Here is a 27,906-nt window from a genome sequence, read left to right as displayed (position 1 = left end):
CTAATAATTTATTAGTGGGTACTCTAAAATGAGTTTAAAGGAATGTAAAATAAGGTATTTTCCCTATTAAAAAAATTAGATGGATTGCTAATGTCAACTTATAGATCAAAAATTAAAAAATATATTTCTGAGTTTATTCTCTTTGTATATTTTTCAATATATTAAATTTCCTGATATAACTTTGGTACATGTCACCAGAAAAACTATATAGAATGTATAAAGTTTTTTTAAAAAATTATGCTGGAAGTGTAATAAAAAAGAAGAGACATTTTACATGCTTGTAAAAAGCCAGAAACTTTTGGACTCAATTACATATAATAATTCAGAAGATTTTAAAAATTCACATCTTTTGTCTTTGCTCTTTTCTTCTCTTTCTTCTTTCTTTTTTTCATTCTAAATATTAGTTCTATTTAGTTTTTATTGTTTGTATTTAAAAAATATCTTCCTGATGAAAGAATATACCTTTCTACATATTTATGATTTTTATTTGTAGCATTACTCTTTTAAAATTTATACCTTTTCTATGCTCTGCATAACATTGCTTACATTGCTTACATGAAAATAGCAGGATAGATTATGCATATATATCTATATGTCTGTTACAATAATAATTTAAACCTCTGATAAAATTTGTTACTATACTACCGCAAATAAAGATGGAAAAACAAAACAAACCACAAGCTTATTCTTTTACCTTAGTTGTCGATCATGGCCCAAATCTGTAAGGCTTTGCTGGAGGCTGCTATCCTGTGAAATAGCAGGAGATGGTGCTATAGCCAAAGATGGTGAGAGCACAGAAGTATTGCTCAAGGGTGAGGTTAAATTGCCAGAAGAATGACAACCATCTTGAATCTCTTCCAAGATTCTCACAGATTTCTTATCCTAGAACAGTTTAAAGTAATAATAAGGTGTAGTGGGTCTGCCGAAAACCTTTGTTATTTTGAGGAGTTCAGTGACATATTTTGATTTCTCCTTCATATTGAGGAAAGCCTAAAATATTATAGGAACGGCATATTCAAGATAGGATGAAATATATATGCTTTATTAGAAATTTATCAATAAATGTTTCTTCCCTGAAATTATAAATAATATATATAAACTGTGTGTATATATGCATGTGTATATATGTATGTCTGTGTGTTTGTGTATATGCCCATCCATCAAATAATTTCATGGTAAGTAGTGTATACTGTATATTTTCAATTCAGTAATTGCAACTTGCTGGATAAAATAATTTGTTTAAATAATATATATATATTGGTGTGTTCTGCTAACCTGTATATTGGAATCTTGTACCATGCACAGCTGTTCTTGGATTTTCTGCAACTCTTCTTGCTGCCACTGAATGTTAGCTTGCAGTATACGGGTCCGCTGCTCAAGTTGGTTCTTGATGGTTTGAAACATAGTAAATTGGGAAGAGAGCTTAAACAAGAAATAAAGATTTCTGAGTCTCTCTTTACTAAGTTTGGTCAATATCATGAAAGAGAATGGTCCCATACATGGACAGGACAAGCAGGGCAGAGCATTTTAGCTCTGGATGAACATCAGTGTTTCAATCTTGGCAGCTTTAAGATGAATGAACTTCAACTCCCAGAATTCCCCAACCTGAAGTCCATCTATTTTAGAACTGTCAGGGTTAAGAAAATTGGTCTACATTGAGACATTTCTGTTGCTAGCACCATTCAACTTGCTACTGCTGGCATGCAGAGTTGGGTCTGCTTTGGAGTGCTTTTTTTTGTAATTTGATAAATTGATGTTTGGTACAACATGTTGCAATGCTACTAATATTCTGTATTTTTGACTGCTAGACACATTTATGTTAACATATAGGGGCTTCCCATGTACAAGTAGTCCTCAAAGTACAACAACAATTGAGCTCAAAATTTCTGTTGCTAAGTGAGACATTTGTTAAGTGAATTTTGTCCCATTTTATAACCTTTCTTGCCACAATTGTTAAGTGGATCACTGCAGTTGTTAAGTTAGTGACATGGTTGTTAAGTGAATCTGGCTTCCCCATTGACTTTGCTTGTCAGAAAGTCATAAAAGGTGATCACATGACTGCAACCATAAAAAATCTGAATCAATTGCCAAGCATCTGAATTCTGATCACGTGACCAAGGGGACGCTGCAACAGTCATAAGTATGAAAAACAGTCATAAGTCACTTTTGTCAGTGCCATTGTAACTTTGAATGGTCACTAAATGAACTGTTATAAGTTGAGGACTACGACTATTAGAGCCCTCAAGCTGCCTTTCACATAACACTTATAGCGATTTCAGTTTGATACTTCTGGGGTAACTGTCTTAGATAAGTCATATGCACAGTACAGATAATAGCTTTGCACAGCGAACATTCAGATTTATTTACAGTGATGAAAAAGTAGCTTTGTGACAAATCCTTGCATTTACAGCCACTGCAGGTCTGTAAAACAAAGGAAAGCTAAAAATCACAAGCATAGTCACAATTTCACTTGATGACCATTTTGTTTAAGACCAAATTTCTTGTTGAAATTGTAGTCACTAAATGAGGATTACCTGTATCAGGGAAGCAATATAGTTTAATAAATAGGCTTTACTCATAATTCACTAATCTTTCTCTTTTATAATAAAATGCAGACATTTTCAATACAGCTTGGCTTCTTAAGATATTTTCCCTTGAAATTCAGGTAGTGCTCAACTTACAACCATTTCTTTAGTTGCAGGATTTGGGTCAATCACCAGGACCAGAAGTTTTGTCTTCTGAGCTTTCGGACTTGTGCTGAAGCCCATCTTGAGGAAACTTTTCGAAAGCTCGGAAGACAAAACTTCTGGTCCCAGTGAATGACCCAGATTGGATCCTGCAACATTATCCTTGGACACGTATATTCGCCTTCATTCATTTGTTTAGTGACTGCTTGAAGTACAATGGCACTGAAAAGAGTGATTTACAACTGGTCCTCACGCTTACATCAACTGCAGCATGCCTACGGTGATGTGATCAAAATCCAGGCACTTGGCAACTAGAATGTATTTACAACAGTTGCAGGGTTCCAGGATCATGTGATTGACATTTGTGACTTTCCCAACCAGCTTCTGACAAACAAAGTCAATGGGGGAAGCTGGATTCACTTAATGACCACGTTTGATTTAATGCCTGCAGCAATTTGCTTAACAACTGTGACAAAAAATGGAGTGCGACTCACTTAACTGCCTTGCTTAGCAATGGAAATTCTGGTCTTGATTGTGGTCATAAATTGAGGATTATCTGTATCTTGTTATATAATATATTTATTTATTTTTATCCCACCTTTATTATTTATTATTAAATGTCTTAACTGAAGATACATTTCAGCTTTTGAATGATATTCTCAGATAGGGGAACCTTTCTTCTTTGAAAAACAATATTTAATACTGAAATATGGACAAGTAAGCTTTGTTCCTTTTTCTTGAAAGTAGAACTAGGTCCTGTGTTCCTTTTAGAACTTGGGTCAGCCAACTAAATTACCTTCCCACCTCTCATAAAATAAAATTATTTATAAAAAGTAATACAATTTGGACTTCATTATACATTAAGAATTAAAAAGAGCCTACATGCTTTTATTATTGTTACTGCATTTATAAAAAAATGTAATTGTTCACTTTATGTTCCATTACATGATGCCAACAGTAGCAGCAGAGATCTTGATGTCCAGATGCTTTCTATTCTTCTAGCACTGGGGAAACCAATGGAAAAGAAAACTCCTAGGGGTAGCAAAATGAGCTGGTTTACAGGGCAGGGCAAGCTCAGAGAATTACTTCTTGTCAGTGTGAATAAAACTGTTGTTACATAATCTTGCAAATTCAATTAAAAATAAAAATTTCACATAAACTTTATGCTTCCTCCTTGTTTGGAGCAGATTTGTCTTCATATGTAAACTCTAAAATATATCTTAAAATGTCAACAGAAATATATACATTTATTAAGTCTTACTTGAGCTGTAGCAGGTAGTTTAGACCTCTCTTTTGGTAAGTTCTGCTGTATGATGGGTGATCTTTGCAATGAGGAAGACTCTGGGATGGGCTTTGTTATTGTGGCTGTAAGATATATTCATAGTAAAAATCATTACTAAACTATATTTAATCTTTTTACACACACCTACATCCCTACATAGCCAGCTATACAACAAATAGACCAGATTACTCAAACAATCTGATTGAGTCAAAGACATGCCTAACTCCAATCTCCTATCCTTGATTCCCCCACCCTGCATTTTGTATATATATATATATATATATCTTGTGCAGCAAATGCATTACTGAAGTTATCACAGGATGATCCATGCCATTTGCTTTTAAAAATATATTTATGATTTAATGCTGAACTGAGAATAAGGATGTACTTGATTTCTTCTTGTTCACTGTTGGGTGAGAAGACTCACATATTCACAACCAAACTGAACATAATTGAACATGTGCCATGATGGCACAGTGGTTTGAATACAGTATTGCAAGCTAACTCTGCTCACAACCAGGAGTTCAATCCTGACCAGTTCAAGTTGACTCAACCTTCCATCCTTCTGAGGTCGATAAAATGAGAACCCAGATTGTTCGGGTCAATATGCTGACATTTGTAAACCACTCAAGGAGTGGTATATAAGTCTAAGTGTTATTGCTATTGCTATAACTTCATTCATTCATTCAATTTCTATAGCTGTGCAAATCAACCAAGTGACTTTGGATAACTTACATGGCCAATATTCATTATTTATTTATTTATAAATTTATTATTTATTAGATTTATTTGCCATCCATCTCACCTCAAGGCCTGAATTTAACAGATAGGGCCACTTTTAAAATCTTTGTGCATGTTCGCATACCTATTACTTTAATGGTCTGGCAACTTACATGGCCTTTTTAAAATAATACTGTGACCATAATAAATATGAGTCAGTTGCTAAGCATCTGAATTTTGGTCACATGATCATGAAGATGTTGTAATGGTCAGAAGTGTGAAAAACAACAATAAGTCACTTTTTTCAGTGCCATTGTAACTTTGAAGGTCACTAAGTGAACTGTTGTAAGTCAAGGACTACTTGTAATATCACAGGTAGGGATTGGGTATTTATTATCATCTTTTCATAGAATGGAATGGAATGGAATGGAATGGAACAGAACGGAACGGAACGGAACAGAACAGAATAGAATATCTTCTCATGTGTTTGGAGTCTTTTCATTTAGTGCCTCGGAGTTCTGATTTATTTGGTTCCATCAGTCGAAACCTTGACATAAGCTTTCTTTTGGAGGAGGTTCGGCGTAAGATAACATTATTTATAAAATGTTATAAAATAATTTATAAAATTATTACAATGGAATAAAATATCCTCTCATGTGTCTGGGGTTTTTTTCATTTAGCTTTCTTTTGGAGGGGGTTCGAGATATGATAAAATTATTTTTTAAAAACTAGTGTAAACTTTTGTAATAATGTTCAACTTAAAATATTTGAACCAAATGTTTCACGTGGTATGACTATTCATTTTTCTACCAATATGCTATCATAGCTTTATAATGAAAATAGGTCAGCATTTATTGAAGTAACATTCTAAGGGATACTGTTCATCCAAACATTTCAATCTGCACTGTTGACTTGGTTCAAATCTCACTTCAACCATGCACTCACTAGGTAAATTTACTAGATGGCTTTATGGAAACAGTGTAGCTGGATATAGGCAGTACACAGGCAATCTAATCATAAGGACCAAGTGACACTATGATGATCAGTGATAGTCAATGATATATAAAATAATAATAAAAGAAAATCTCCAGATAACCAACTGCAATAATATCTTTGCAGATATTTTCCAACTTATATTGTTCACAGTGCTCTATGAACGTAAGAGAAGAGCACCAACAACAATCTTATTCACTGCTATGAAAGAAAATATTAAATATTCAACTCAATTTCTAATTTATTTGCCTCTTTTGGAACAAACCAGGAAACTGATAACTGGGAACGTATAACTGGAGAATATTATGTGACAGTTCATTAATATTTATATCAAGTAGCAGCCTGATCTCTGCATGTATTCTGAGCCCTGTTTGATGGGCATGTGAATCCTCAGATCTGGAATTTTAATTCTTGCATTCTTTTAATTTTCTTGTGAAAGTATATACTCCCTTCTATTCTTGCTATCTTTATGATAGTAAAATTATATTAGTTTAATCTTTCAAATTATAATATTTATAATTTTTCCTACACTGGGTCAAATAATACATTTCAGTTCTTCACTCCAAATTAGTATTTTGAGAAAAACCATAACTTACTTGCCGTTTCAGGCAAGGATGAAGGCAAAGATTTGTGTAAACCATGAGAAGACATAGAAAATATCTGGCTGGTGTTGAGAACCGCTGTGTCTAATTCAATTGATTTAAAATGCTGCTGAGGATTCAAATCCGGGACATTGTCCTTGAAAATAAAGCAAAAATATTTATTATGCTAAGTACAAATGTAGACAGAAAAACCTTGAAAGAGTGTACAAGGGAAGAAAGTACTTTTGATGTTAGCCACACACTCTTTTGAACAACACTTGTCTGTAGCCTTTCAAAAGTGCATATGGAGTTCCAGATATCTCGTGAACACAAACAAGAGTGACCCAGAATCTATCCTCTCTTTACATTTCAAGCATTGCAACATGCTTCTTCAAAATGAAAAGATTCAACAGGCATGTTTCAAACTATAGATAGGACACTGCAAGTTACAGTAGTCAAACCTCAGGTGGTTGGCAAATCCAAGATGAAAGAACCACATGAATTTCAGAAAAGCATTTTTATCACTTTTCAGGAATAAAAATACCATTTTGAAAACTGTAAATTTCAGTTAAGGCAGGGTCTCTTTGATTTAAAGCATTTCCTGCCAAATCTTGGTTAGGGTTAGAGTTAGGATCTTGTCACACTCACTAACCTTTTTCTCCACTTCCTTCCCACTGTCTTCCACATCAGTACCCCCACCTGTACATTAACTAAATTATGTGGTATTCTGGGCTACTGTCAAAACATAACTTCATTTATCACTCTGCTTTTTCTCTAATGTAATACAAGAAAGGAAATGAATCCCTGCGGATTTAACACTGCTAGTCATTGTCAAGTATAGGGAGCAGCACTCATTTTCATTTGGAGGTCATGAGCCAGTGCCGTCAGAAGATGTTTCCACAGTCATGTGGCCAGCATGACATTGCAGAGTGCTGTTTCTTCTCCATCAAAGTGATACCTATTTATCTACTCACATTTGCGTGCTTTCAGATGGCTAGGTGGGCAAGAGCTAGGCGAAAACGGGCGCTCACCCCATCATGCAAACTCTTTCCAGCCAACCAGCTGAGTATCTTAATTGCTGAGCCATCGCACTACTCAATATAATACAATATAATACAAAAACTACCTGAAATTTGAGAGTTAAAATCAAAAACATTTGGGCCAAAACATTCGAGAAAAATGTTGTCTCTGTGTGTGTATGTGTATGAGCATAAATTCATATTAATTCAATCCAAATGTTTTATAACTGCTGATGCAAAAAAATGGAAATATTAAATGTAGGCATTCTGTTATACCTTTAATACTGAAGAGATGATATCTATAGGTGCATCTTCTAAAATCAGATTTTGTTGCCTTTCCACTCGAACATCTGCATAACTGATTGAACATTATAATTTTCCATGGAGAATTATATTCGTTCTATCATCTTCAAGCTCTAATACATGTAATTAATTATTTATTACATGAAACCTGAATGTATTATTCAATTAAAACATGAAGTTTATCTAATTCAAACATGTATAATGGATTACATTTTATATCTATAATAAGTTTATCCCTATGCAAAAGAAAAAGAAAATAGTGTCTCTAATCATAGCATATATCTTCATAGGACTAGGTTTCAGACAAAGAACATCGATTTGGAGTCCCTTACTAGTTCTTTAGATCCGTAAGTACTAGTTTTGTAAGTGCATATAACTAATACATAAAATATGATGACATAGGTTGCTTTCTGCTATCACTGGCCATATTTCTACAGTATACTGCTGCAAAATGTATTATATAACCTACCAAGTTACTCTACTTTCCAAACAGGCAGTGTTTGGATTTAACTTTGATATTTTCTTTGGAATCTAATTAACAAATCACTATCATCAGTTCATAATAAACATTAGAATTCCTGTTTTTATACCCTATTTTGAGCCAACCCAGGTGTTATTTCCAATGTCACACCACACTCAATGCAATCATCAAGATTATCTTAATCTAGCTATCTTCCCAGGACACTGAAAAAACACAATTTATTACATTCCTAATCATCATTTCTCTGCCTACTCTCAGAACCTTTTAAAATATTTCATAGATTTAAGAAGTAGTCATTATACTACTTTTAACTCTTTCATTACAACCACTATCATAGATCAAGTATCTTATTAAATACAATTTATTTTAAAATTGTTAAATAAAGTAACATAAAATATTATGATGAATAACTTATTAAAGTTAATTATTAAGTTTATTTACAATTCCTGAAAACTCAAAATATTGACTGCAGTTTTCCATATCATCTAGAGAGAGTCAGCCATTGTATATTGAGTACCCTTAAGCTAGATCTTCACATTCTTCTGGTACATCAAGGTCTCTCCTGATAGCATGTTAATTGATTTTCCATACCTCACTACTGTATGAGTGCACACAATGAATTCTGGTTTGGAGTTCCACTGATGGTAGGTGATATAGTAATGCGTTTGTAGCCAGATCCATTGCTGTCCTTTGGTCAAAAATCGATAGCAGCAAGATTTCCCTTTGCCAAATTGCATCACTATTTGTGGATAGAAAAAAAATTGCAAAAATATTACAAATCAGTCAGTTAAAAAGTATTTTGGGATATTTATAAATTTCCCAGCACTCTCAAATTTCCCTAAGGATACAAGAATTCTGTTGCTAAACATGAAATAATGCACAATACATTAAAGTACATAAATTCATTTGATTACATGCAATTAATAACCATGTGCCATGGAAAATATTATATGGATTATCAAGCTGAAAAGGAACATTTTAAGTATGATGTGCTTATGCATTTCTATCTCCAGCACACGTCCCTATGGAATAAAAATCCTACATAATCAGTGGTAGTATTCAACCAATTCGCACCACTTCGGCAGAACCGGTAGCTAATTTTTTGTTGCCCAGGCCCAGAATGGACTTCTGGAAGCGGCATCCACACAGTGAACCAGTTGTTCACATACAGTATATGAATCCCACCATTGTACATAACGTATACTATAATTAAATTGCATTATTAGTGTGCAAAACTTGCAAACAATTTGTTCAATTGTACTCGTTGAGGGTAGCTGAGTTTTATTACTATATTATAATTTTATTATTTGTTATTATTGTACTATTTTTTATATTTCCTTTTGATTTGAGAATGTAAGTAAAATTTGATATTGTGGCAATAGTAAAAGAAAAACTGCTTGCATACTAATGTCTATGATTTATTAAATGAGAAGGAATTGGACCCTGAGTTTCCTTTCTAAAACAGGAGAATGAAAGACAAATCTGATCTGTCAAATTAAAAGGTTTTAAACTGAATTTTGCACAGATAAATAGTAGAGACCAATTGGCTTAACCTTGACTTGCAGATTTAAGATTAATATTACATGGAATGGGCCATGTTCACTTTTATAAAGTTTCAAATTAGCTTTTCCACATTTGAGTTTTTGTTAATTAATAATTGCTGAGTGCAGGTCTTCCGGTTTTGCATTGCAGCGAGGCGGGACGCAGTAAGGCAGAGTTCTGCCTTCCGTGCCCGATTTCGCCCTGCTGGGGGCCCTGAAAAGGCCCTAAAGTCGCCCCAAAGAGGCGATGAAGGAGGGGTGCCTTGTTGATCACCGGCCACATCTCTGGGGCTGGCCATTAACTGCTGACAAACTGAAAAACAAAAGCTTTAATTAGCACATTGTAAACAGCATGTTTGGACTGGGTGAGAATATTGATCCTTTCTTTACTATTTTACACTTGAATTTCCTGGGAAAGGCTCCCAAGAAGCTTAAAACCTCCAGATGTGAACAGAAGCAGTGTTTTGTTTTTTTTAATGGGAGACAGAAATACATAATACTGAAGTGAAAGTAATACAAAGCTACAGTTTTGATAAACCTGAGAACTGAGATAATTGTTAGGATTTTCTCTTTGGAAAAAAAACTATTGAGGTGAAATATAAGAAATATAAGAAATCAATCCTTTGTTTTGAAAGTGGAAATTGGACTTTGAATGACATCTAGTGGTGGATTTGAATACAGCACTATAACTAGCTCCTTGGTTGCTTGGTGATTTTCAGTTGAAGGGAGAACAGCTGGCAATAAAGGAAAATATTTTGGCATATTTATCATCCTGACCTTCATGGACTATAAATACCTACTGAGCTTGGACTTTTAATCTCAAGAGCTAGTGGGAGAGAAATAAAAAATGACTTTTGAATAAGTCTGACTGCAGGGAGGTTGAACATTTTGAACACTGGGAACATTGTGGATTACAATCTTGCCTGACTGATAATTTTCAGGATACTTGAGACAAAGGATTACTATAAAATATTGCCATTGGGACTGGATTATAAAGGCTATATATAAAGACCAGAAAATTAGAGGAAATTTTGTTCCACTGTTACTAAGACTAATGATACTAGAGGATTTCTAGGAATTTCAAGAAAAAATAAATACCTTCAGAAGGAAATACTCTCTATGCTATAGCAAATTCATCAAACAATTCTTGCAAACAAAGAGGGCATAAAAAGAAACCATAATGAGACTAAAAATAACCTAGATGATATAAAGGACCAAATCTCCAAATTGAAGCTATAACTGAAAAACTCCCAGACAACGACTACAAAGTATGAACAAATAAACCAGAAATCAGAGGGTGAAGCAGAAGAAATGGATCTAGAGATGGAGGACATAGAAGAAGGGAAATATGGGCTGCTATACACAAATAAAATACTCAAGACCTACCTATAACAATGAAAATACAAAAGACCCTTTACTCCTTTCTCCAAAATATACCTGATGACAAGGAAGGAGATTCTAGAAAATGGAACATAGAGTGGGCAGGAGAAATGTCTAGGGAATGTGGATGGGCGGAGTTCCTCCCCAAAAATACTCTACCTAAATTGTCTTTCTCATGCCAAGCAGCTTTCACAAAAACAGAAAGAAAATTCTTGGACGATTTAATTGCCTTGGCCTGGAAAGTTGCTTGGCAAAGAAAGAAAGTGAGAGTTAGACTTAAAAAACAGAGGATTTGATCTATCAGAGGGGGCATTATTTGTTTAATATACCTGTTTGAATATGATTAAAAGAACGGATGACTCTTAGATATAACTAGATTTTTATAATGGAAGATATGATTTAGAATTAAAATAGCATTTTTTTTAATATGGGAAATTTGAAAATAGGAGAATTGGTATGAATAAACTTGTTTAGCTATATAAATGTAATTAATATTGAGAAAATCATAACTGACAAAGATAATTTAAATATTGATGGGAAATCAAAGTTTAATAAGAGCATGAAAAACAGGATATTGACATGAATTGATATTATTGTTATTTCTATAATATTAGCAAAATATGATGAAGATGTCTATATCTAATTTTGTATATATCAGTAGTACTGAGAATTGTAATTATTTAATGAGGGGAAAAGGAAAAAAATATGAGGAAGAAAGGAAGATCAAGGAAAAAATATTGGATTGTGCAGTACTGAATAGATTCATATTGAAGAAGTTAATGTTAAATATGTGAACCAAGACAACATGTTGTTTACTAAACTCTAAAGATTGTAATTTTAAAAAATTAATAACACCTATAAAAATAATAATTGCTGAATGCTATATCTGTACTATTTTACGCCTATCACTTCTGAAATTTAATAAAAGAAACGAAGAATAAAGTGCAGCCAAAATTCACTCACATTATTTCAATCACTTATCATAACTAGTTTTTCAACAATACCTCCTAAATTCTAAATTACAGATATTTAATATCTGCATAATTTTGAATAGATTACAGGTTTACAATGTTATCAGCCAGCCACCTGGTTTACACTTTTCATACAATACAGACAAGGCAGCAGCTGTCTCATTGGATTCTCATGTCCATAGGAAAGCAATACTCACAGTGTTCATGGCATTGTGCCAAGAGCTGTAGGTCATCTATATGATAGTAATCATAGCCAGAAGTTCCCAGCACTTCAAAAGGCAAATATCCTATAATTGGTGGGGCTCTATATTAAGATAAATAATTTTGTTTGAGTATTACAAATATCAAGAACAGCATTTGAGTTCTGTGGTGCAACAGAGAAAATTCCAACATACAGAAGCACAACTAACACAAAGGGACAGGTGTGTTACTGTTATATACTACCAGAAGACAGGAGGAATATATACAAATACCTTGCACAAATCTTACCAAATCATTTTTAAGTATTGGAATATGGAAAAAAGCAGAGGAATTAAAAGCAAAAGCAGTGGAAAAAAGTTAATTAATTGGTGACTGGGAGCAATACAAACTACAAGACTGGTCTCAAACAAAAAAGACCAAATTCCAGGTTGAATTTAAAAAAGAAAAATATAATGATAAAAAAATAATGTAAATAATTTTAGGCAACACTGCTGCAATAGATTGGGGAAAGTACTGCTAGAACCTGGTAGCCATGTCTTACAGTCTTTTAAAGGAAGATCCCTTCTAATTAAGGATAATGGAAAAATATCATATATCCTGTCTATATAATTTGATATCACAAATTCTAAGATGAGATGTGTGATAGATTTTTTTGGTTGTGGTTGTTGATTTAACAACCAACATTAAGAGTGTAGGTAACAATCTCATATAGAATTTTTAGAGTACCACGTTCTAAAGCAAAGGTCCCCAACCTTTTGGTCACCAGGGACCGGTTCCTTGGAGAAAGGTTTTCCCAAGGACCGGACAGTGCGTGGTTTTGTGTGCTGCCTGCATCCCACAGATGGGGCTTTGCTTGTTTGTGCATATTGGTTGCTGGCATGCCGCGGCCCAGTACCGGTCCATGGACCAGGGGTTAGGGACCTCTGTTCTAAAGGCAGACATAACACATTAGAAACAGGATACATATATAGTAATAATGGTTCTATTATTAAGACTATGCAGTATTTATCTAGCTGGGTCAAAACTGAAAGTTATAGTTAATCAAAGTTAAAGTGGGAGCTGATTTTTTATAATCTTTGCAACCTTCCTCTTGCAAATCTTTTCCATCATTTTCTGACTACCCAGTTGGCAACCTTGTAAATGTTCAAAATATACTGTATAAAAGAATAAAATTCTGGAGGGTGCCCAAATTTAAAGAGCAGCTTTTGAAAGATAGGCTATATATGTGAGTAAGCTTAAGTGGCAAATATTTGGTCCTTTGTTTCCTAAGGCACCTGTGGTCCCTTTTTTGGTCCCAGAATTGGATAACCAAATTTTATCAGTCAGTTTACTGATAATTTGGTATTTGGATTATGTTTTATTTTTAAAAACACAATTATATTTTAAAGTGGCTTTAAGTTATCTAGACTTAAAACTGCCCTGCAAATCCACCCTACCAAAATAAGAGAACGGAAAGGGAATAAGGAACATTTCAGCTTCGTCCCTTTTTTTAAGCGCACTTTCTGAATTTAAATGTCACAAAGGTACTTTTTTAAGAGGCCACTGGGCTTTCTTGTTTTTCTTTGAAGATTTTTTGCTTCTCATCCAAGAAGCTTCTATTGAAGAGCTGAAGAAGCTTCTTGGATGAGAAGCAAAACATCTTCAAAGAAAAACAAGAAAGTCCACTTGCCTCTTGAAAAAGCACCTTTGGTACAACCATGACCTGGATGAGTGAGAATCTCCATAGACATTCTGAATTTAAAGAAATTACCTATCTCTACTTCACAGAAAAAACATTGTTGGCTATATCCACTATGTACACTGAAGAAACACTGAATATCTACAGTATGAGTTTATTTTAAAATTCTAACAAAGGAAGGGTGAGGGATGAATAAAATATCTAACATTTACTTTATCTGATGCAACAGCCCCATAATTACATTACCTTGGAAAATTCAATTCAATGGGATTTCTTTGTTTATTTAAGAAAATATGCCCTTATGAATACAGCATTATATTGTTTTTAAAATTTTCTTGATTCTAGTTTTTGCATGAACTTTAGGAATACTGTATATATCTATATACTGCATATTCTCTACCTAAAAGTCCAATGCAACTACATCGGTTTATTTTTTATTTTCTTATAATATATATATTCTATTTTATACCAACACATACAAATAGCTCATACAATATACATTATATACTTCCAAAACTTATAAAAATTAATTGTTGACTAACAAATGTTTGGTTTAGTGATAATTTTAATAATGTATGCCATTACACAATTATTTATAATTATTTACAGAACAAACAAAGCACTATTTTATAAAACTTAATTTATGTCAACAACAATAATCAGAGGGCGGGCATTGTTTTTACTAACCTGTGATCCAGAAATAAAAATTTCCATTCCAAACTGTGTCTTGAAGTGAATTCCTCTAAAGATTCTTCAACTATGCACATTTCCTATATTAGAATTAAATTATGTTAAGTTGCAGTAGTGCCTTCCCCCCCCCCCATTTCATCCATTCCTTAAAGCACATGAAAGAATGAAAATAAAAGGCTAAAAAACAACAACTATATATTAAAAAAATTCTAATTACTCTATCTGGTTTATTAGTTTTAATTGATGAAAAATATATGTGTTTTGGGAGATTATTATGATACTTTATTATTTTAGAAAAGAAGACTAAGTGTTATGGGTCATTGTTATATGTTAGATATTGCTGGCAATAAAGACTCAAGAAGACGCAAGAGAGGAACAAAAGAACAAGAAATTGTGAAGTGGAAGGTATTCTAGGTTTGCATGTTGTTTACAGCATGTCAGATATGCTTAACTGAAGCACTTACATCCCAACAAGCTAACAGACACTGTAGAAGATAAATGCTGCTGCAATCCCTTTTCCTTTATGTTATACAATTTAACTCAGCTAAAATTAAAAGAGTTGATTGAATGCATGAAAAAAGTCTTACTATACATTATGATCAAATAAGGATTATTCTCCAATAGGAGTCTTATCCCTTAATAATTAGATCCTGTGCTTCAGCCTAAATAATGTAAAACATTAAAAAAAACTAAAACATTTTTTTGCAGACTTAATCATAGTCAAAACTAATTTCTGATTTTGCCTATACATGCAAAAAATATTGGACAAAAGACGTAATTGATTAATGTGACATATATAAGAAGAAACCAATCTCCAAGATAAAAATCCAATGTTCACAATTTGATTGGGAATGTTATCTGCAGTTAATAACTTGATTTATTTTTAATACTTTCCATATTTATACTTATTTCCATTCAGGAGCATATATATCAGCCTTCCTGGTTTGGTTTTCTGTAGGAAGGCTGGTACTACAACTTCCAGAATTCCTAGCCAATAACATTAATATAACTTTCAAAGTGTTGCCACATTTTTCAGGCTGCTTTAATGAAAGGAAGAAGTACTGAGCTCATTCTCAAATTCTCTGGGGTATTTCTTCTCAATCATTTCCAAGGCATGCACAATCCTAGACATCGGTAGGATCACTATTGTTGGTAAGATTCTAAGACAGACAAACTTGCCTTTAAAAACTGAGGGGTGGCCAGCCGAACAGTAGCAACAAAGCAGATTTGTTTTCCTTGTGGTGTTCTGTAATCCCTAGGAACAGCATCTTCAGAGCTGTGACAGTCAGACAGAGGCACTGGATAAGAAAATTAGAAGGCAAAGAGTTATGCCTTTTATGCACATGAAATTTACTAATATGGAAATCCCACAGCGTTATATCTGAATGTACTTTTCTGGCTGCATATATGTACATATAAATAAGTATAAGAAATCTAGACCATGTGGTAAGGTAGGAAATGCCCCATGTTTTCTAATGTGGACAGGAAAGGTGAAGTCCGGATGTGAAAATAAGTCAATTGAATCAGAATAGTACTGTAATTGGGAAGGGGCTAATTTGCTATTCCAAAACACTGTGAGATGGCTCTGTTTTGGTCATTTATAAAGTTTTTGTTTTATCTTGGAGGGGGGGTTGGTTGGGGGTTATCATTTGTTTCATATGTAATCCATAAAGTTCAACATTCACCAACTTACCAATGATAAAAGTTCTATTTCATCTTGCAACACACTTTAAGTTTTTGAGGACTAACTGGAATGTTTCAGGAGATATGTGATTCAAAAATGCCTTGCTTTTTAATATGTTCTCTAGGAAGGACATATTTATAGACTTCTATCATGATGAGTAATTAGTCATAAACAGGAAATCTATATTCTCATCAGTACATACTTGGACAGCAACCTCATCACGGTTCTTGTCCAAGATCTTTTGAAATGTCCAAGCTGAGCTTTTAAAATGAGTAAGCCACTCTCTTACCAATTTAAAATTAATAAACCACTATTTTACCAATTAATACCAATACAACTTAATTAGATAAAGATAACCATTTTTGTGTAAAGAATAAACAAAAATTAATAAAAATGTCAATAAATAAATAAAGTGGAGGAAAAGCTAGGAAACCATCCTGCTGGTGCCAATTATGTTGATAATTCTAACATCTTAAAGATAAAATTTCTCTCAAGCCGAACTTGATTTCTGATATTCAGTATACTGATATGTATATAATTTTTTCTCAGTACAGAAAGGTTTGCCTTATTCTGGGATGTTTCTTTAACTTCCCAATCTTGCCTACAGCCCTGATATTTCTTAATGAGTCCTAGTATTGACCACTTCTATCAAACTTGGCTATTTGGAATCAGGTAGGTGCTGCCAATACTATACCTTTGGAGCATTTTTAATAAAAAAAAATAATGAATGGAAGATAAACAATAATTACCATGAAGACAATTTAACAAGAAGTATTATATTTGCAGTCCTCTTACTTGGGGTTTTCCAATTACTGTATGTTTATTGGGCAATATATCATTGATATAAACAAAGGAGAAAGGATGTAGCATGGAGAAATTTACTTTTCTCATAAAATGGGAAAAGATAAATATTTCTTATAGAGAGTTAGCTAGTAATTTTAAAATGGTTAACTGTGCATTCTAGATCAGAATTTTTACTGAGCTGCTAATTAAATTGTACAAATATGACAGATTCAAAAACTGAACACAGCAAAAGTGTTCCCCCAAACAAGATGAATTAATGTGTTATTCAGAGGAGTTGCTCATTTTTCCTGCATTTAAAATATTATGGCTAAAAGAATGCTAGATGTCTGAAGCAGATGAAAGAAACATGTCCTGGAGGAACAAGATATGGACAGTATGTAGAAAACACTCTTTGATTAAAAAAAATCATGTGGCCAATGGACTATCTGTTTTGATCTGCAGTGTGAGTTCCAGTCATAACCATATGCATTTTGAATTAATTCCTATAAAGCTCAATATTTTTTTGCTTTCTAAGCAAAATGTTAGGAATTTCAATCTGAACTATGAAGTGCTAATTGCATTTTAGAAAATATTCTTTGTTGTGCCAGTAATGTTAATGCTGACCTCCAAAACATTTTAATCCAAGTGTTGAATGTCAGCAAGGCTTCTTTTTTAAATACCTTTTAAGTATTTTTAAACATTTTAAATAGTTCTTTTTAAAATTGTATTTCACCATGTAAATGTGGTCACAATTTCTTCCTATAAAACTGAAACGTTCTTACCATGATTGTAAGATAGAAAATTCCCTACAAATTTTATGTATTCATATGTTGGAAAATCCTTTGGGTTCAGACTTCCTCGTAGAAGATGGCAGTAAAATTCTAAATCCTCATTACCTGAAATTTAAATAAAATACTACAAGGCATTAGTAAAATAATTATTATTTGTTAATTACACAGTTTCTTGACAGTTATATAATTACACAAAAGGAAAATCCCCAGTGAATTCAGTGATGCACAAGATTCATATTTCAAAGTTTTAATGAAGCTTTGCATGAATCTAGGTTGTTCGGAACTATAAATAGATATTTCTCATGCATACTTAAATCACGGATTTAGATTAACATCCCATTATTCAGTACCATTCTATGAAATAAATCACAGACTTAAAGATAATGAAAAGCAATGGAATGTAAAAGGCATTTCCCTTTTCTTTACTATGTCTCATTTTCAAAAATAAAAAAGATAAATTTTAAAATCTATACTTCTTATTGTGAAACCTTTATCTATTTCCCATATAATCTTTTTCTTATAATATCATGTTTCAAAAATCATTTGTACTAAAGAAACATATATTTTGAGACTTTATGAACAGTCCTATTAAAGGAATTCAATATGTAATCATAAAATATTTTAGTCATATGAACATGTCTAATTTGTGATGACAATAAGAATTTTTCTTCACTAAGACTACAATTAATATATTTGAAATCAATTTCATGTTAAGATATAATAATAGTTTTAAACTGTACAGGTGAATGTTTCCTACAGATATCTTTAATTTGAAATTTTTAAATGGTACTTTTAAATGGCTAATCAACTCCTTCATTTATTGTCCTATTTAATTTTGCACTGATCACAATATCGTAAGCCAACTTAGAAAGTTATTTACAAACTTTTTTTAATCACTCACATTTTAGATAATCCGATGAAACAGTATCCATTAGAAGCATATGAGATGATAATATTTTATAAATATCTGAATGTTCTTGTTCCGGGAGGAATTTTAACAAATTTTGATCCATGACTTCAGACTGTAAAATGACAAAATTGTATTAAAACAAAGACAGAAAAATAGGCACCCCCATTCTTTGCAATCATTTTGAAAGTATTAAAATTTTAATTTTTACATTAAATCTGCTTGTATGCCTATTATTTTATCCTATGTACTGGCATAAGCAGTAACCAAACAGGAATAATTTGATTTCAGGATCAAGATGATTGTCTCCCTAAGTTTCAGGAGTGGTGAAACTGTTCTGAATCTGATTAATACTGACAGACTTCCAAGGCCATCTCTTATTCTTGAATGAACAATAAGAACATTTGCCTGTATCCAATCTTCTCACATCTCACCTGTTCTCCAAAAATCCTTAACAACTCCAGAAAGCTCCATTATCACTCTGGTATATAATTCATCTGTGCCTGGAAACTTGAAGTAGCATCTCCTTACTGATTCTGGGCTGTAAGTTCCTTCTTACTTTTACTTTTCTTGTGTAGAAAAGTAATGAGAGAAGGCACAGCCAAAAGAGAGATAATTGATATGTCTTATTTAACACATTGGCAAGTCTTTGTTTTTCACTGTGTTGAATCAAAGCCAAAAAAACTCTGTTTTTGTTAGGTTGCCTCAGGATTTTTCTGTCATTTTGGACTTTATCTTACCTGAGACAAGTTTAACAAGTCTGGGAACTCTACTGTATTTATCCTTGCCTTTTTTCATGTTATATTCTTTTAAGTCTTATCTCTCAATTTCCTGTATAATCATATAGGTTTTCCAGTTTCTCATCCACTTGGAATAGTCTGTGCCTTCATAATTCAATTGCCAGAATTTTTGATCTCAGCCTCTCTATCACATTTATTACTCCTAGTATAGAATGTTTAGTTTTTCCAAATCCTTGTATATACTCTCAACTCTCACATTCCTTTCTAACAACAGTTCCATAATGTTGCCTCTTTTCAAGGGCTTCCAAATTTGGGTTGCAAAATTCTACATAACCACAAAAGAACAGCAAAGAGATTTAATCAGAATTGTGGCATTCTGATGCAAGCGCCATCACTTTTTACATGAATCATGACACACACACATAAAAGGCAAATTCCTGCAGATGTCCAAGATTTTATCTACTAGTTTTTCTTAAGTTGGTCAAAGTAAAGTTCATGACGGCACTTAACAGTATTTATGGTTTTTTAAAGAGTCCCTTTAAGAGTGTTGGTGCAGGGTAAGTAAGATACATTTGAACCACTCACTGGCAAGTGTCCAAGAAGAGGTGTGATGCTATCAGAAACATACACGATGCTTCCATCAGTGGTGACTGCTATAACAAACCCATCCAGTGCCTATAGGGAAAAAAGTATATTAATTCTCTAAAAGGAGATAGGAAAATGATGCTTGTGTTGTCTATTGAGAAATGCAAACAAGTTGCAGAACACTCTGAACATAGCACAGAAGTTAGATATGTGAATTCCAGAGATTATGAAGAAGCAAAGGTTTTGGCCAGAGGTTTTGGAATGATCAAAAATACATGCAAACTATATGCAGCCTGTACACTTTAAGAATTTATATCCAAACCTGGATTATAAACTGCCTACACCTTCAAGCTAAAATGTGAGTGGTTTACAGAATTTATTTATTCCTACTTGCACCAAAAGATTTATATAACATATAGGAATCCTATAAATAGCCAATATAGTCAAGTAATATTGCACATTATGATTACATTGTGACAGTAATTCCCTTCCCAGTTGCTATCGTAACCCAAGGACTACATGTAGCTTATATTTTGTTTTCTGTTCTTGGCAATCATTTTCTATAATTACTTGGCATGCATAGATAATGGCTTTTTACTTATTTTTCTCTTACAAAAATCCACCATCAACTATAGTTACAAACTAAAATACCCAGTGTCAACGCTATAACAATGGATGTTCCCGCTCTGACAACTGAGGGAAATTCAGCCATTTTTACTCTGCTTTTAGCTTGCTTTTTCTGCTGTTTAGAAATCAGGTGTAGAAGGGGGGATGGGTGAATGCTTGAGCTCAGCTAGTGATAATAATAATGCAACTTCGTGGGAACTCAAGGACACAAATCGATAACATTTTGGCAGGCTGAGGAGTTGGAGAGGGAGCCCGTGCTTCAGGTTAATTGGAGAATGTGATTTATGACTGCTTCACGAGGGTGGGAATTGCAACTTGTTATTTTGTATCTGGGGGAAGGGAATTTAGTTTTGGGTTCAGCTATGTAGTACCGATACTTTGTTTCCTGAATAAAATGTTCTTTAAGGAATAATTCTTGCCTTGAAGTTCTTTAATGGCATAACACCCAGTTTATAGAATACCACCAGGTTTTTTCAATTAAATATTCTAAAACTGGAAATATTCCAGGCATGCTGATCAATTCACAAGCCACCAGTGATAAGTCTGGGAGCTGAAGTCAATATATCTTGAGGAGACAACTTCTTTAGAGGACCATTCATATTCAAAGTTTTGTAAAAATTGCAATTTTCACCTCCAACATCAGTTGAGTGAATTCTTCATTGCTGAGAAAAGAGGGCTTCCATTCCTGATGAACATCACAAAATTCTGTCTGCACTGAGAATTCTAAACAAATTAAAATATCTTATTATAAATCTACTAATGACTAGGTCACAGCATAACTGTTATAAGATTTTTTTAACAAGTTTATCTTGACTTCTATAAGGGAGCTACAAAGATAAGGATTTTGAGTTCAATTGCAGAATGAATAATTTGCAAAATATATCTTCCCCTTAAAATGGCCTTCAGTTTCCACAATATATAATTTTAACTTTTAACATACGAAGTCTCCTTTTTGCTTTACTTGCCCTTAAAGGAGGAACGAAAGTAATCTTTATTCTCTTTCATCAGCCTTTCAAACCTGAAGTTTATTATAGTGACAAAAACTTCCTTAAATTCAATTCTGGATGCTTATTAATACCTGCCACACAATGGGGTAATATTCTAGGACATTGCTTTGCATGCTCATTATTTGATTTTGATTATTTGATCTTGATCCTATTATAATTGTTGTGTACTGCATATCTTTATACACATTAAACATGTAACATAGGTTTTTGAAAAACATATGGAAAAGCTGTATCTTCCAAAGAACAATATGTGTGTGTGTGTTGGCTGGAGCACCCGGTCTACCAAGTATAGGATAAATCAGTCTGTTCTGAGTTTTGCTCCAATCTAGGAGCATGTTTTGCAGGCAGATGTAGGGTATGCAAGGCGGGTTGTATGACGTGTGTGAGTTCCAGCACTTTTTTTTTTTTTAGAAAAAAAGCACTGTATATATATACACACACACACACACTTACACACACATTAAAGAACTATATCCAAAAAACTATATGCAAAGCTATATCTTTCCAAAGAAAGTCCATACTTCCACTTACATATTATTTGTTTTTAAAACATATTGTCTCCTATTATTTGTGGAGGATCCCTGGAATGTAATTACTGTGGTAAATGTACAATAATTATAATTAATAATTCATATTTTGGCTTTATATCAAAGGCATGGATTTCTAAGATGATGACTACACACAGCATATTTTGCACCCATCAGATTCCTTGCACATCCTGATATTTTCATTAATTAAGTATAATTAGTTTAACTAACTGGTTGATTATTATATGGGACTATCAAACTTCCACTCCCATTGCCACTGTTATTTTCATTAATGTCTCTGGCCTTCACAAAGTGCCAAAGGTATTTTCAGAATCTTTTTAAAAATAGTGGAGAATTGCAGGCAAGGAAAAATAAAGATGTTGGCAAAGTACAGTATGGATGCATTTTGCCTGCTTTTTCCTTTGTGTGCAAATGCTAGTTGTTTTGTTTTGCTTATTTGACAAATAGTGGTATAAATTTTAAGTTTATGTTAAGGATCTACAATTAATATATATTGCTCAAAAACAAGCCAAATAAATAGAATCAGACTGTAGACAACTTTGTTCTAGACATATGTAAAACAGCATACGGTTATAGCTAAAAGTTTTTATTTTTATGCAAAGGTACACAACAGTAGAACCTTTCCAGTGTTTGTACTATGCTTAGTTATAAGCACATAATACATAAAATAACCAACTATTACTACTACAGTATGTGTGTTGAAATGGCATGCTGGTTACAAGTACAATGAGGAAAAAATGCTGATTTTGTACGTTGGCCCACTGACAAAGAAATGATCAGTCTATAATTTTAATGGTAGTTTATTTTAACAGCGAGAGACAGAATAACACCAAATCCAGAAAAACACATTTCAAAAAAGTTATAAATTGATTTGCATTTTAATGAGTGAAATAAGTATTTGATCCCTTCGCAAAACATGACTTAGTACTTGGTGGCAAAATCTTTGTTGACAATCACAGAGGTCAGACATTTCTTGTACACATCTCAGGAGGGATTTTGACCCATTCTCTTTGCAAATCCTTTCCAAGTCATTAAGATTTCAAGGCTGACATTTGGCAGCTCGAACCTTCAGCTCCGTCCACAGATTTTCTGTGGGATTAAGGTCTGGAGACTGGCTAGGCAACTCCAGGATCTTAATGTGCTTCTTCTTGAGCTACTCCTTTGTTGCCTTGGCCGTGAGTTTTAGGTCATTGTCATGCTGGAATATCCATCCACAACCCATTTTCAATGCCCTGGCTAAGGGAAGGAGGTTCTCACCCAAGATTTGACGGTACATGGCCCCATCCATCGTCCCTTTGATGTTGTCCTGTCCCCTTAGAAAAAAACCATCCCCAAATCATAATGTTTCCACCTCCATGTTTGATGGTGGAGATGGTGTTCTTGGGGTCATAGGCAGCATTCCTCCTCCTCCAAACACGGTGAGTTGAGTTGATGCCAAAGAGCTCGATTTTGGTGTCATCTGACCACAACACTTTCACCCAGTTCTCTGAATCATTCAGATGTTCATTGGCAAACTTCAGACGAGCCTGTACATGTGCTTTCCTAAGCAGGGGGACCATGCGAGTGCTGCAGGATTTCAGTCCTTCACGGCGTAGTGTGTTACCAATTGTTTTCTTGGTGACTATGGTCCCAGCTGCCTTGAGATCATTGACAAGATCCTCCCGTGTAGTTCTGGGCTGATTCCTCACCATTCTCATGATCATTGAAACTCCACGAGGTGAGATTTTGCATGGAGCTCCAGACCGAGGGAAATTGACAGTTATTTTGTGTTTCTTCCATTTGCAAATAATCACACCAACTGTGGTCACCTTCTCACCAAGCTGCTTGGCAATAGTCTTGTAGCCCATTCCAGCCTTGTGTAGGTCTACAATCTTGTCCCTGACATCCTTGGACAGCTCTTTGGTCTTGGCCATGGTGGAGAGTTTGGAATCTGATAGATTGATTGCTTCTATGGATAGATGTCTTTTATACTGGTAACAAGCTGAGATTAGGAGTACTCCCTTTAAGAGAGTGCTCCTAATCTCATCTTGTTACCTGTATAAAAGACACCTGGGAGCCAGAACTCTTGCTGATTGATAGGGGATCAAATACTTATTTCACTCATTAAAATGCAAATCAATTTATAACTTTTTTGAAGTGCATTTTTCTGGATTTTTGTGATGTTATTCTGTCTCTCACTGTTAAACATAAACCTACCATTAAAAGTATAAACTGATCTTTTCTTTGTCAGTGGGCAAATGTACAAAATCAGCAGGGGATCAAATAATTTTTTCTCTTACTGTACAAGTAATTCTCAACTTATAACCATTCATTTGACAATTGTTTGATAGCACTAAAAAAAAGCAACTTATGACTAGTCCTTGCACTTATGATGCTGCAGCACCCTTGCAATCTTGAGATCAAAATTTGGTATTTGGCAACCAGCATATATGTAGCATCACATGACTACCATTTGCCCACTTCCCAGAGGGTCTCTGACAAGCAAAGTCAACGGGGGAAGCTGGATTTGATTAATAACCATGTGATTCATTTAATGATCATGGCAAAAAAAATAGTAAAATTGATTGCAATTTATAACTGCATCATTGAGCAACAGACGTTGCAGTCACAGTTGTAGTTATAAGTTGAGGAATACCAAAATGTGGAATGGATATCACCATATAGAATTGGAAGCTAGAGATCAAAATAGTGGATTCAAAAGAGTGTTTGATGTTCTGGACTTCCAATTTCAAATATACCTTTCCAATATGTCTTCTAGGAAATAATGGTTGTTATATGCAGTAACAATTAAGGCAGTCATTTTATGAGACTAGCTATGACTCTCAAAATTTCCAACTACCCATATCTATTTAAATTCTTAATTTCTGGCAAATTGGTTAAACTAGAGTTTGTTAAAATGTATTTCTTAAACAATTTAAATAATATAACAATTGTAAAATAAATAAAATTTGATCCATCTTAAGTTTTAGATACCCTTACGTTAACAAAATGTTTCAAAGCAGAGCTGTTAGGAACTGAAAGATCTCAAAATGATTTCAAAGGAAAATAGTTGTTTTCAGCTAACAACAACCTGTTGCAGTAAATGATTTGCATTTGAGTTTTAATTACAAAGCAATGGATATTAAGACAACTCATAATTGTTAATTTGAGAGATACAAGAATTACCATTATGTTTCTGAAGAAAGCTAATGACTTTTTCAAGAACTGTAGTTTTGTCCATTTTACGTGTGTTTCCAGGAAGCATTGAACTGAGCTCCTTAATGAGAATATTGAACTGGTCACGTCTCTTCTTTTCAGACTTATTACGTGAAGCCCTATGAACAGAATGACATGGAATCACTCATGTTTATTTATTACTATGATCTGTTCTTAAGAAAATTAGTTCTTTACATTAGAATGAAATAAACTAAAAGACAACAAAGAGCTAAGAGAACATAATTGCTTTGGCTGAAAGTATACCCTAGTGTTGTAAATTCAAATTCCTAAAGCTAACAAATGAAGGAAAGAATCCTGCATTTCTCACATTCCCATGTTCAATGCAAAAATGCAAAAAAGAATGATGCAAAACAATTATGGATATTCTACTGCTTTTTTAATATTACCAGGTTTCTTCTCTTGCTGTTTTTCTTCTAAAATAAAAAACTGTGTTAAACATACAAATATGTTTCCCAAAAAACTGGCTACTGACCTCTTTGCCCTGTCTTTCTCATCCTCATCCATCAGATTGTCTGAACAGCGTTTTCTGTTGAAAGAATTAAAAATAATTTTAATATGTAATTCACTAGATTTCTTTTATGCTTATATTTCAAACAAAATAATGTGCCATTACTTAATTCATTTTGACACTATATTTAAGTCAGTAGCTCTATGAATCATCAATCAGCACTCTTGTTTTCTTCTTTTAGTCATATTACAATCTTTTCTGAACAATAATTTCTTTCCTTCTTTCCATCTATCCATCCTGATTATGGAAGGATGCCCCAGAAATATCTTGTTGCATATAGAATGTAACTTTTTCCCAAAGTTCCAACACAAAGGTTACTTGCAAAATAGCATTACAGAAGTGATAACATACAATATGAGACCCTGGGAGGAACCAGCTCCTGCATACAGTATTCAACATGAGATGCAATTCCCTGCAGTGTTTTTGGCAACATGTGATTTACCATTGCCATCTTTCTACAAATCAGAGAGAGTTACTGGCCCTAAGTAACCCAGCTAGCTTCATGTTTAAGGTGAGACCAGAATTTATGCTCTTCCATTTTCTAATCCAATGCCCTCAACCTCTACACCAAACTGACTCCCCATACTCAATTAAGACACCACAAAAACATTAACATAAGTATAATTGCTTATTGCGATATTATGTTATTTCAGATAGATGCAAACAAGCAAATACATAATTTCATGTTTTAGAGTTCGTGGCATTAAAGCAAGACACATGTTGTAATCAAGTACTTCTTTATTCGTTCCTCAACTCAACTCTCTACCAAGCAGGCACGCAGGCCTTTTATAGTCTCCCCAAACCCAGGCAGTCCGGCCAATAGGGAAGAACCTTTTTTCGCGCCTTGCGCATGCGCACAACTCTAGCGCCAGCCAGTCTGGTCCCGAGCAGCTTTTCGATTGCCCGGGACCGTTTGCAACATTTCTGGGCCTGCTGAAATGCTTCAGCAGGCCCAGGACACAACACCCCTCCCCCCTGGATGAAACATGCAACAGAAGGCATATGTCACAGGTGTCTAGGACAGGATAAGTGTTAAACACAAGTTTCTTTTACTGCGCATAGGCAGAGCACTTTATACTAATCATAATAATAACAAATAAACTTTTAACAAAATAATTACAACAACCACTTTGTGGAACATAATTCTTTGACTAGTAAGATGGCCTTTATTTAGGTGGCCCTTTGGCCCTTTGTGACCGTTGCAGGGTCAGGGAGGGTGCCTGGCCTGACAGCTCGCCTGCCAGTCTAGGCAGACCAGGACTTCTATTTAATGGGCCTACCTGCCCGTCTGGTGGGCTCGATAGACCAGGACTTTGATGTCTTAGAATTCCAGGTGACCCACTCCGCTGCTGACTGGCTGGATCTTCTGAATCCAAGCCAGGTTTCCTCGGAGGGGTGGAAATCCCGAAGCCCAGTGGTGGAGTTGAATTCTCCAAGTCCACAATGGACTCCTCTTGGGAACATTGTCCCTCGAGCCCGCAACCAGCATCGGAAGTGGCCTGCGTTGCAGAAGTGACCCAGTAGTCCCAGTCCCCCGTGTATGTGGCCGAGGTGCCAGAGTCAGGAGCTGCCTCCATGGCAAACCCCCTCTCTTGTGGCTCCCTGTTTGGAGTGCTTGCAGTATTGTGTGGATACCCCCGGTGAGACTCCCTGTCTGGAGCAATAACTGATGTGCGGGATGACCCTCCCTTCCGGAGAATTCCTGTTTGGAGCACTTGCTGAACCTTGAGATGACCCCCGAACAGCCTCAGCGGCAGTCTCAGCAGCTTGTGAGACACTGCTAGAACTGGGAAACTGTAAACCAGAATGCAGATTATAGTCCTCCTCCCCCCCAGAGCAGAGCCAGGAGCGGAAACATGGCTGTTAAGCCTCCAGCGCAGTTGATCGATGTGTCTGCGAATGACACGACCATCATCCAAGGCCACTTCGTATGACAGCGGCCCAGAGACCTTGCATACCACTGCTGTGACCCAGAGATGTCCA

At 34.4% G+C, this 27,906-nt stretch overlaps 1 protein-coding gene across 1 annotated transcript; it reads right to left on the bottom strand.

Moving 5' to 3' along the window:
- Positions 1–450: 450 nt before the first annotated feature.
- NPAS2 (neuronal PAS domain protein 2) lies at positions 451–25,922 on the bottom strand. Its single transcript, XM_029284283.1, has 15 exons — positions 25,888–25,922; positions 25,365–25,513; positions 21,276–21,367; positions 20,018–20,107; positions 18,687–18,807; positions 17,777–17,890; positions 15,707–15,825; positions 14,525–14,607; positions 12,156–12,262; positions 8,658–8,805; positions 7,559–7,640; positions 6,279–6,420; positions 3,949–4,052; positions 1,276–1,422; positions 451–882 (listed from the first exon to the last, which is right to left on the bottom strand). The coding sequence occupies exons 1-15, from the start codon at positions 25,917–25,919 to the stop codon at positions 691–693; spliced, it is 1,722 nt and encodes a 573-aa protein (XP_029140116.1). The 5' UTR covers positions 25,920–25,922; the 3' UTR covers positions 451–690.
- Between the last annotated feature and the right edge of the window lie 1,984 nt (positions 25,923–27,906).

Source organism: Protobothrops mucrosquamatus, unplaced genomic scaffold, assembly GCF_001527695.2.
Source record: "Protobothrops mucrosquamatus isolate PMUCROS unplaced genomic scaffold, P.Mucros_1.0 scaffold490, whole genome shotgun sequence".
NCBI classification, from domain to species: domain Eukaryota; kingdom Metazoa; phylum Chordata; class Lepidosauria; order Squamata; family Viperidae; genus Protobothrops; species Protobothrops mucrosquamatus.
This window is presented reverse-complemented; position numbering and strand designations above follow the sequence as displayed.